Here is a 12,279-nt window from a genome sequence, read left to right as displayed (position 1 = left end):
GAGACGAGGTTTTGCCATGTTGCCCAGGCTGGTCTCAAACTCTGGGCTCAAGCGATGTGCTTGCTTTGGCCTCCCAAAATTCGGGGATTACAGGTGTGATTGCGTTGCAGCTGGCCTACATTTAAAAAAAACTTTTATTCTTTTATTTATTTATGTTTTTTGAGGTGGAGTTTGGCACTGTTGCCCAGGCTGGCATGCAGTGGTGCAATCTCAGCTCACTGTAATCTCTGCTGCCCAGGTTCATATGGCTCTCCTTCTTCAGCCTCCCAAGTAGCTGGGATTACAGGCCCCCGCCCAGCTAATTTTTATATTTTTAGTACAGACAGGGTTTCACCATGTTGAACAGGCTGGTCTCAAACTCCTGACCTCACGTGATTCCCATGCCTCGGCCTCCCAAAGTGCTGGGATTACAGTTGTGAGCCACCGCACCCGGCCATTAAAACATTTTTTTAAAAAATAAGAGAAATAATAAAAATAACGTTAAATAGGTCTACTGCACAGCATGATGACTATAGTTCACAGCAATGTACTGTATACTTGGAAATTGCTAAGGGAGTCGATTTCAAGTGTTATCCAAAAATGATAAGACAGTGAGGTAGAGCCTATGGCAGTTTGCTCGATTTAGCCCTTGCACAATGCGTACACACCTTGACACAGTATGCTGTGCACCAGACATATACACAATTATATATTTACATTTCTCAATTTGAAAGTAAATTAGGCCTGGTGCGGTGGCTCACGCCTGTCACCCCAGCGCTCTGGGAGGCGGAGGTGGCAGGATTGCCTGAACCCTGCAGTGAACCGTGATTGTGCCCCTGTGCTCCAGCCTGGGAGACACATCCAGAGGCTGTCTTGTTTTGTTTATTTACTAAGTAAATCGATACATTTTTAAAAAGCATACAGATACGAGAGAGAAAAGGCAGTCTGAAATTCTGGGAATTAAAGAGGTTTTCCCGCCAGGTTCCCTAAGCGCCCCTGCTCAGGAGGCAGAGATCGAGGCTGAGGCAGGCAGATTGCTTAAGCCAAGGAGTTCGAGACCAGCCTGGGCAAAGTAATGAGACCACTTCTCTACAGCAAATAAAAAATGCACTCGGGCGGCGTGGTGGCGTGCTCTTGCAGTCCCAGCTAGCTGGAGTTCCAGGCCAGCCTGGGAAATGAGCGAGACCCTGTCTCTGACAAATAAAATAAAACAAAACCTCACCATGATGAGAAAGTTAACATTATTACTTTCTTTTTCTTTTCTTTTCTTTTTTTTTTTTTTTTTTTTTTGAGACGGAGTTTTGCTTTGTTACCCAGGCTGGAGTGCAATGGCGCGACCTCGGCTCACTGCAACCTCTGCCTCCTAGGTTCAAACGATTCTCCTGACTCAGTCTCCTGAATAGCGGGGATTACAGACGCCCACCACCACGCCCGGCTAATTTTTGTATTTTTGTTAGATTCGGGGTTTCACCGCGTTGGTCAGGCTGGTCTTGAACTCCTGACCTCGTGATCTGCCCACCTCGGCCTCCGGAGTAGCTGGGATTACAGGCGTGCACCACCGGGCCCAACCGAGAAAGTTAATATTGTTCATAGTTTACAGAAGCATTGCATCGCCAGTCAGAGTTAATCATGGGGTGCAAAGGAGACCCGCTGCCTTCACAAAGTCTCCCAGCAAATAAGTGCATGAGAAAATAAACCCAAACTTTCTGAAACCAACCCCCCTGCACGCCAGCTCCTAAACTCCTAAACAGACATCCCCGCTGGACACTTACCTCCTTCCTGGCTTCTGCCTCCAACTCCTGGGTCTGGGATGCGCTCTCCGACGGGCCTGGAGCTGAACTGCGTCTATTTATTCAGGAGCGGAAGGCCCCGTTTCCGGTTCCCTGCGCCGCCCCGTGATTGGTTTAGGGCCATAGAGTCTATTTTACGTAATCGGCGTTGATTACATTTCGCACTGAAACCCCACCCACAGGAAATTAATGTATTAAACATGTCTACTGTGCAAATAATATAGGTTTTCCCGCTCTACTGATTGTCATATTGCTGAAGTATTTGGAGGCCTCAGAAAATATAGATCCGCAATTTTAACCACTTTGGGTCCCCTCCTGCCAGACAGTAATATCCTAACAAGTAAAGGATGTGTAAAGAGCTGGTTGACTTCGCTTATTAAAACAAAATGAAAAAAAAAGGAAAAAAAGAAAGAAAAATACAAAATAGAGTCGGTTGATTAATATCAAACCAGTGATTTAATCTCATTTGAACGAAGCTTTCACATGCGAATTCCAAGATATTGAAAATAGTGGACACTCATTGTTGATAGGTAATGAACGTTTGTGATAATTTTTTACTTTTTTCTTTTTTTCAAAATCTTGGAATTGGCGTGTGAAAGCTTTGTTCAAACTAAACTAAATCACTGATTTGATATCAGGCTTATGTAAAAGCAGTGGGAACCAGAGAAAGGCACATGGTACTCACTCTGCATTCACTCCAGGACGATGGGAGGGTGGTTTATAGATACACTGAGGGTTATACGGGGTTCCCTAGTTCTCAGCCCCCCTCAGTTAGGGCTCTCAAGCATGAAAAGCCTTAACGGTGGGTGTGAATTTTACTGTGTGGATCATGGAGTTAATGTGGAATGATAATTAAGTGCTAGGCAAGATTAGATTACAATTTGGGAAGTTCACAACATCAGTTGGATGATACTAATCCATTCAAGTAGTGACTCATTCATTTTAATTTCAGAGGAAACCTCATCTAACCTTTTTGAAGGGTTGTTAATTTTACACTGGTTCTGGTTTAAATCCTTGGAAAATCTTAAGTTGCTTAACTCTGAGAACTTCAAACTTCTTGGGAATAGAACCTTCCTGTTGTGTTGTTTTGAAGATGCAATAAGACTGGGTCAATAAAGTGCTCGATAGAAGGTCATTTTGCCAAACACTTCTGACAATTATTTTCTGGTGCATTTTCTCATACTTTGTGATATTTTTCCTTCTTAACCACTGAGGTGTTGACAATGAGTTGGAGTTAAGAGTGGAATTATTGGCCGGGCGCGGTGGCTCAAGCCTATAATCCCAGCACTTTGGGAGGCCGAGGCGGGTGGATCACGAGGTCAGGAGATCGAGCCCATCCTGGCTAACATGGTGAAACCCCGTCTCTACGAAAAATACAAAAAATTAGCCGGGTGTGGTGGCGGGTGCCTGTAGTCCCAGCTACTCGGGAGGCTGAGGCAGGAGAATGGCGTGAACCCGGGAGGCGGAGCTTGCAGTGAGCCGAGATCGCGCCACTGCACTCCAGCCTGGGCTACAGAGTGAGACTCCGTCTCAAAAAAAAAAAAAAAAAAAAAATAAGGAATTATTCACTGGAATTAACTGGGAGCTGCCTAAACCACCATCGGCCTATCCACTTCCCCCGAATCCTCCCCTCTGGAAACCCACAGTCTATTTCTGTGAAGTATGTTGTTGGTATTTTGGTAGGGATCACATCGAATCTGCAGATGTCTATTAATAGTATGGTCTTTTTCATTGTTGATTCTTCCCCCCATGAACATGTCTTCCCATTTTCTGGGGTCCGCTTTAATATTTTTCGTTAGTGTTTAATAGTTTTCCTTGTGGAAATCTTTCACCTCCTTAGTTAAATTTATTTCCAGGTTTTTGGGGTGTCTTTTGCTCTTGTAAATGAGATTGCGTTCTTGATTTTTTTCTTGCCACTAGTTCGTTGTTGGTGTATAAAAACACTACTGATTTTTGCGTATCGACTTAGTATCTGGCCACCTTACTGAATTGGTTTATCAATTCTAAGAGTTTTACTGGTGGAGGTTTCAGGGGTTCTTATAGATGACATCATGTTGTTTGCAAAGAGAGACAATTCGACTTCCTCCTTCCGAATTTGGATGCCCTTTGTTCCTTGCTCTGGCTGAGACTTTCCCAACACATTATTATTAACGAAGGTCACCAGGCTGAAGTTTGGAAACAGGTATACATTGTGATGCAATCACCAGGACCAAGCTAGTTGACATCTCCATCACCTCACATAGATAGCATGTTCTCTCCTTCTTCTTATTTGTTTAATTCTCAATTATTGGGCTCAAGCAATCCTGCTTCAGCCTCCCTAGTAGCTAAGACTACAGGCACGAGCCACATCTGGCTTTCTTTCGATATCCTTTTTTTTTCTTTTCTTTTAGAGATGTAGTCTCATTCTGTCACCCAGGCTGGAGTTGCAGTGGTGTGATCTTGGCTCAACGCAACCTCTGGCAGGACAATTGCTTGACCCAGGAATTAAGGACATAAATAAATAATGAAAAGAAAATAGTTACTATGTGAGTTGATGAATACATTAATTAGCTTGATTGTAGTGATAATTACACCATGAATAGGGATATGCAAACACCAGCATGGTGACCTTAGTCACCAAGGACTGATAGAGGCCAGGAATTGGAGAGCAGCCTGGGCAACACAGCAATACCCCCATCTTTACAAAAAAATCTTTTAAAATTAGCCAAGTGTGGTGGTGCTTGCCTGTAACTCCAGATACTCAGGAGGCTGGAGCAGGAGGCTCTCTTGAGCCCAGGGGTTCGAGGCTGCAGTGAGCTATGAGTTTTCCATCGCACCCAGCCAAGGTGACACAGTGAGACCTTGGCTCTAAAAATAAATAAATCAATAAACAAATTTATCCACACAGCTAGGAGATCTCCACAAGAAAAACTATAAAATACTGATGAGAGGAAACGAAGAGAGCACACAAATGGAAAGATATTCCATGTTCATAAGTCGGAAGAATTCATATTGTGAAAATGACCACACTGTAATAGAGATCTACAGATCCAACTCAATCCCTACCAAGATGCCAAGGGCATTCCTCACGGGAACATGACCTGTTTCAAGAGGAGAGGACTGGAGGGAATTGGGTAGGTAGATGGTGGTTTTAGGCAGATTCCAGTTCATTCCACTTAATAACTCCATTCTGAACTCTGACTCACTATCAACGCCTCAATTCTTAACAAGGAAAAATATCAAAAAGTATAAGAAAATGCATCAGGAAATAAGTGTCAGAACTTTTTGGCAAAATGAGCTTGTGTCGGGCACTTTACTGACATAATCTGGGTTTTTGTTTGTTTGTTTGTTTTTTGAGACCGAGTTTTGCTCTTGTTGTCCAGGCTGGAGTGCAATGGCATGATCTCAGCTCACTGTAACCTCCGCCTCCCGGGTTCAAGCGGTTCTCCTGCCTGAGCCTCCGGAGTAACTGGGATTACAGGCACCCAACACCACACCCAGTTAATTTTCATATTTTTAGTAGAGACGGGGTTTCTCCATGTTGGTCAGGCTGGTCTCAAACTCCTGACCTTGTGATCTGCCTGCCTCAGCCTCCCAAAGTGCTGGGATTATAGGCGTGAGCCACAGCATCCAGCCAACATAATCTTATTTCATCTTCAAAACAACATGTCAGGAAGGTCATCAGTCCCTGGTTCTAGTCACAGGGAGTTGGAAGTTTCCAGAATTCAGTGGCTTAAGATGTCCTAAGGATTGAAGCCAGAATCAGTATAAAGTGCACTTAATTGTCATTCCACATGGTTTCCATGATCCACACAGTAAAATTCACACCACCATTAAGGCTTTTCTTGCTTGAGAGGCCTAACTGAGGGGGTTGAGAACTAGGGAGCACTCAGTATGTCTATAAACCACCTCCCATCATCCTAAAGCGAATGCAGAGTGGGGACCATGTGCCTTTCTCTGGTTCCCACTGTTTTTCCCTAAGAGTAGGTTGGCTGATATCAAAGCAGTGACTTCGCCTAGTTCAAGCACAGCTTTCCCATGTCAATTCCCAGATTTTGAAGAGTGAAAAATGATCACTACTGTTCATTATGTATCAACAATGACTGTCCCTTTTTTTCAATATCTTGACATTCTCATGTGAAAGCTTTCCTCAAACTAGAGCAAATCACTGGTTTGATATTATTCAACCAACTGTTAACAGGTCCTTTACTCATTAGGATATTACTGTCTGTGCCATGAGGGGACCCAAAGTGGTTAAAACTTGCAGATCTATAGTCCCTGAAGCCTCCAAATACTTCAGAAATATGAAATGTAATTCAGTAGAGCGGGAAAACCTATGTTATTTGCATAGCAGTCATGTTAAATACATTAATTTCCTGTGGGTGGGGTTTCACTGAGAAATGTAATCAACACCGATCACCTTCAATGGATTCTATGGCCCTAAACCAATCATGTGGGGGCCCAGGGACTGGAAGAGAGGCCTGGAGTCCCAGGCATTCTCTATAAATAGACAGTTCAGCTCCAGACCAGTTGGAGAGCACATCTCAGAAGAGAGGAGGTTGGAGGCAGAAGTCAGGAAGGAGGTAAGTGTCTACTGGGGATGTCTGTGGGGTTTTGGAGATTAGGAATAGAGAAACCCTTAGAGACGGAAGGTAGATTAGTGATTGCCGGGGTCTGGGGTGGGTGGGCAGGGGGTGATTACTGATGGGGATGGGGTTCCTTTTGGGGTGATGAGATGATTCTGGAACTAGAAACTAGACAGTGGTGATGGTTGCACAACATGGTGCATGTCTTAGTCCCATGAAATTGTGCACTTGAAGAGGGTAAAAATGATGAAATTTATGAATGTGCATTTTACCAAAATAACAAAATATCTGTGTAGGAGCTTAATCCTCATAGGATTCTTTAGTGCTGTCTCTTCTCCAGAGCGAATAATTCTGGGGTTAAGAAGGTTTGTTGTGGGACAATATCTTACGCTGTAACTATTTTTATTTGTCTTATCGCATAATTATGACTAACGATTTGCCTTGGATCTTATCATGATAAGAAAACATAAAGAATGGACATGATTGTTACATCAGATTTTAGGCGCTTCACATTACCGTCCTATTTGATTTACAGTCAAAAACAATGTTGTTCGATGGGCAGGAAAACCGATTCAGCCTTTGCACAATGATCCCGTAGAGATCAGAATCCAGGGGAGCATTCAGATTTTACCCCAGAACATGTAGTCAGGTGTAGACACTGGAAGAATAACAGAGTGGATTGATTTTCACGGTGCTGAGTCCAATGCTAGAGGGGAAGTGGGGTCCGGGATTGGGATGAGGGATTTGGAAGGGAGGGGTGGGTAGAGTAGAAACTTAAACCAACAGAGCTCATGCTTTTTTTCCCTGCAGACTTCTGAATGAACAGTGAATCTATTACTGAGAAAAACCAGGGGCAGCCTGTGTAGATAGGTCGCAATTAGACACCGGCTACTGGAAGAGCTTTCCCAGACTGATTGAAATACTCTCCAGTAGATATGGCTGCAAATTGCACACCCTCATGGGGTCAGGGAGGATCCTGCCACAGCCCTGGGTCAGAGCCACGACGGTCCATGCCATCCCCAGCAACTCAACCTGGAAATCATGACAGTGATCCTGAGACTTGTCACATGAACTTCAGGATGTTCAGCTGCCCGAAGGAGTCGGACCCCGTCCAGGCTCTGAGGAAACTCACTGAGCTGTGCCATCTGTGGGTGAGGCCCGACCTCCACACCAAAGAGCAGATCCTGGACATGCTGGTGATGGAGCAGTTCATGATCTCCATGCCCCAGGAGCTCCAGGTCTTAGTCATGATGAACGGTGTGCAGAGCTGCAAAGACCTGGAGGACCTGCTACGAAATAACAGAAGACACAAGAAATGGGTGAGTGGGACCCTCGTGACTGGTGCAGGGAAGGGGAGCTGGGATGGGGGCTGTACCGTGCAGCTGGACTCAAGAGGACCCGAGGGGCTGCTCTAGGTCAGGACTTCCAAGTAGAGGAGAGTTTGCCCGTCAGGGACATATGGCAGTGTCTGGGGACAGTTTTTGATTGTCACGAGGGGGAAGACAGGAGATGCTGCTAAGCATTCTCCAATGCTCAGGACAACCCATCATGACAAATAATCATCCAGATTCAAATATCAGCTGTACTGAGATGGCAAGTTCCTGATGCAGGAGATGGACAGGCAGAGGGGGTACAGGGACCCACACACTGTGTGAGGTCAACATGAAAGAAAGACATTGGTAAAATATTAGGCCTGATGGAACGCAGGGAAGGAGGCATTAGAGTGAACTGAAGGGGAGCCCAGAAGTCCCAACGTGAGGCAGGGAAAGTGGTTGGTATCAGAGATGCAGGGATCTGCCTCCAGGTCTGCCCATGAGCCCACCATCGGCCAATTGAGTTGGATTCACCCAGAATATTTCTCCTTGTCTTCTCTTTGGTTTAGAGACCCTTTCATCTAAAGGACTCATATTTATGTACTTATCTAGAAAAGAAAAATATTCAGACAGATTGCTGTGTCCAGAGCTGATTCTGCATCAGGAAGGCAGATTTGAACATTAATTACAGTAATCTGTGAGCATTATGGCAGGACCCAGGGAATGTGAGAGCTACTTTCAGGTTCTCATAGTGAGTCTGATTGTTTTTTTCCTCTCTACAGTCTGTAGTCAACTTGCTTGGCAAGGAATATCTTATGCAGGAATCAGATGTCGAGATGGCTGAAGCCCCCGCCAGTGTCAGAGATGATCAGAGAGGTGTGTCCAGCCAGCGGGCCTCCTCTGTGAACCACATGCGTCCGGGGGAAGGCCAGGCCCGCCGAGAGCTGCAGACCCTGCCCAGGGTCCCTGCACTGTCCAGGAGGCAGGTGAGTGTGTGAGGCCTTGGTGTCTGGGCAGAGGTGGGAGAAGGAACAGGAGGAAGTCATGTGGCCGCTGGACTGATGGAGAGATTTGGCACACGACAAGATTAGAGCCATTCCCCATAGACATGATACATCCCCAAAAATTCATTCCTGAGCCATCACGGAGAGGGAAGCCTCATCTAGTTTTCCCTGTACCATGAGAGCTTTTAGCATTTAGGGTGGGGGGTAAGAAATGGTCTCAGTGAAGTCAGGGAGGCAGTTGTCACAGATGAATGAACTGAAGGTCCCTTCCCCATCCAGTTTCCGCAAAGACCTTTAATGTAATAATTCAGCAAGGAATTCACTTTCTACAGATTGCCTATTTCTTAATTTGAGGAGTGTTTCTCAACTGGGGTGATTCTGCCTTTCCAGACACATGGCCATGTCTGGAGATGTTCTTGTGTGTCATTGTAGGGAGTGATGGGGTGTTAATAGCATCTAGAGGGTGGAGGTGGGGTCTCTGCTCTGCACAGGAGCCCCCCTCCAGGAGGGTGATGCAGCCCCAATGCCAGTGGTGCCACAGCTGAGGGGCCTCCACCTAGAGTCATGCTCCTTCCAGCGTCAGGGGCAGGGAGACGTTGGCAAGGCGGGGAGAAATATGCTCAGAGAACCAAACAGTGAAAACCACCACACCTGTGTCATAAGAAGAGTTGGTGCATCCAGTCAGGAAGGGACAGTGATGTCCATGCTTCCACCAGTTTAGGCACAGCAGTCATTGCTCTTGGTTTTCCATTGTCAGGAAGAGGACTTCCTGCTGCCAGAGACTATTGTCATGAAAGGTGACCCTAAGGCTCTGAGACCCAAGCCGACCTTGGAGAAGGACCTGGAGGAAGACAGGGAGGAGAACTCAGGACTTACATCCCCAGAGCCTCAGCTTCCAAACAGTCCCAGTAAGTATGAAGACCTAGACCTGTGTGGAGATAGCCCCTCTCTTCTGGGGTGCAGGGCTGGGGTCCCAGCATTATCATGTCTGGGGGAGCTGGCACTTCGCTGCCAAAGCCTCTCCATCCCTTACTCTCCAGAGACCTACGGTCCAATGTCTTAGGCTTGAGTTTGAGGGGAAGTTCTCAGCCAACATGAGTGTTTGGTTGCAATGAGTTTGGTGTATTGAAAATGCGCCTTATTAACTGTTGTGTGTGGAATCCCTTCTCCCAGCAGGTGTGGTGGGAGCTAAGGAGGGGAAGGAACCCCAGAAAATAGCCTCTGTGGAAAATGTGGATGCTGACACACCTTCTGCCTGCGTTGTGGAGAGAGAAGCTTCGATTCACAGCGGGAGCAGAGGAGACGCTCTGAATCTGAGAGATCTCAAAAGAAGCAAACCAGACGCCTCCTCCATTTCCCAAAAAGAGCCTCAAGGAGAAGCCACACCTGTGGGCAACAGAGACTCCCTGGGACAAGCTGAGATAAATTCAGTTTATTCCCCAGGCCCTGCAGGCCCGGTCAGTCACCTGGATGGCCGAGAAGTTAAACTGCTGCCCTTTGCATGTGAGGTGTGCAGTAAGAGGTTTAAGTATCGCGGCAAGCTAGCCATCCACATGAGATCACACACAGGAGAGAGACTCTTTCAATGTAATCTCTGCGGGAAGCGCTTCATGCAGCACATAGGCCTGCAATATCACCAGCGAGTCCACACTGGCGAGAGGCCCTACACGTGTGATGTCTGCCAGAAGCAGTTCACCCAGAAGTCCTATTTGAAGTGTCACAAGAGAAGCCACACAGGGGAGAAGCCCTTCAAATGTAAAGACTGCAGTAAAGTTTTCACCTACAAGGCGAATCTGAAGGACCACCAGCGCATCCACTCCGGAGAGAAACCCTACAAATGTTCCAAGTGTCCAAGAGCCTTCGGTCGGCCGACGACCTTAAGACGCCACCAGAAAACACATCCAGAAGCCACTTCACAGTGACTATGTCATCGGGTCTGTCTTCTGCACCAAGGAGGTGTGAATGAAGATTTTTCACCGATGTTATCAGATGACGTTTGACACATGAAGGGCGCCCGGCACACAGACGAGTGCCCTAGATAGGAATTCCCAGGATGTTTGTTTAAATCTTTTTCCTCCCCAGTGAATTTTGGTTTTTGTTTCATTATGTTTATTGTTATAGGTTTATTTTGGCTTGTGTTGCTGTTCTTTCAATAAACATCTTATTAGTTTTCAATATTTTGTAACAAAAAACGGAGTCTCCTGATTGACATGCTGTTACGCACTGTTTTTCTGTAAAGTACAATTGTCCAAGGAGGGTGTCCGGATTAAATACAGGATATGCCTGGGGAAATCTGGGTTTCAGATAAACATTTTTTTCTTTAGTATCAGCTTGTTCTAAATCATTCATTATTTATCTGAAACTCAGCCTTTATTGGGTATCCTAAATAGTTTTCTTTTTTATTTTTTTTCTATCCTTTTTTTGAGATGGGGTCTCCCACTGTCAACCAGGCCGGATTGCAGTAGCAGGATCATTGCCCACTGCAGCCGCGACCTTCCAGGCTCAGGCAATCCTCCAGTCTAATCCTCCCAAGTAGCTGGGACTACAGGATCATACCACCACTTCGGCTAATTTTTGTGTTTTTTTTGTGGAGATGAAGATTTGCCTTGTTGCCCAGGCTGGTCTTGAACTCCTGAGTACAAGTGATCCACCTGCCTCGGCCTCCTTAAGTGCTGGCATTACAGGCATGAGCGCTGTGCCCTGTATTGTTTTTATTAGACTTTATTATAATTATGATATTCAAATTTTTGGAAATAATTTTTTGTAGTGATGGGATTTTTTGTTGCCCAGGCTGGTGTGCTGTGAGCCACCACACCTGGCTAATGACTTTCTTTTTCAGAGCTGTTTTAGGTTCACAGGGAAATTCAGTGGACAGCACAGAGTTCCCCTAGACTCCCTCCCCACACAGCACTGCCTCTCCCCGCCCCACATCACCAGCAGAGCGGTGCACCTGTTCCATCAGTGAGCCTGCCTGGACACATCGCCAGCACCCAGAGTCCATGGTGTTCATTAGGGCTCGCTCTGGGTGTTGTACATCCTGTGGGTTTGGACACAGGCCTCATGAGTATCCACCACTGGAGTATCATGGGGGATATTTTCACTGCCCCCCGAATCCTCTCTGCTCTGCCTATTTATCTCCCTGCCCCAGATGGTGTATTTTGTGACCTAAATTTGGCAACCTCTAAATTCCCGATTTGACTTTTGAACTACAGAGGCATTCGGAGTCTCTGGTGACTAGTTGGTCTTAGTGATAGTACCATATCCTGAAGGCGTTGTTAATCCAGAGACGGGGGGCCCCAAACTCAGAGCTTCTGATTTAGTAGGCCAGGGGTGGGGCCTGAGAGTGTGCATTAAAACATAGAATTTGTAGGCCAGGTGCGGTGGCTCTCGCCTGTAATCCCAGCACTTTGGGAGACTGAGTCGGGGGAATCACTTGAAGTCAGGAGTTCAAGACCAGCCTGGCCAACATGGCGAAACCCCATCTCTACTAAAATACAAAAATTAGCCGGGCGTGGTGGCATGTGCCTGTAGTCCCAGCTACACAGGAGGCTGAGGCAGGAGAATTGCTTGAGCCTGGGAGGCAGAAGTTGCAGTGAGCCAAGTTCGTGCCACTGCACTCCAGCCTGGG

The 12,279-nt window shown here is 46.3% G+C and overlaps 1 protein-coding gene across 1 annotated transcript; it reads left to right on the top strand.

Annotated features, from left to right (window-relative positions):
• Window positions 1-7,269: 7,269 nt before the first annotated feature.
• Window positions 7,270-10,573, top strand: LOC100601688 (putative zinc finger and SCAN domain-containing protein 5C). Its single transcript, XM_012500185.2, has 4 exons — window positions 7,270-7,653; window positions 8,430-8,633; window positions 9,409-9,559; window positions 9,825-10,573. The coding sequence occupies exons 1-4, from the start codon at window positions 7,270-7,272 to the stop codon at window positions 10,571-10,573; spliced, it is 1,488 nt and encodes a 495-aa protein (XP_012355639.1).
• Window positions 10,574-12,279: the final 1,706 nt, after the last annotated feature.

Source organism: Nomascus leucogenys, chromosome 10 (assembly GCF_006542625.1).
Source record: "Nomascus leucogenys isolate Asia chromosome 10, Asia_NLE_v1, whole genome shotgun sequence".
NCBI classification, from domain to species: Eukaryota; Metazoa; Chordata; class Mammalia; order Primates; family Hylobatidae; genus Nomascus; species Nomascus leucogenys.
This window is presented reverse-complemented; position numbering and strand designations above follow the sequence as displayed.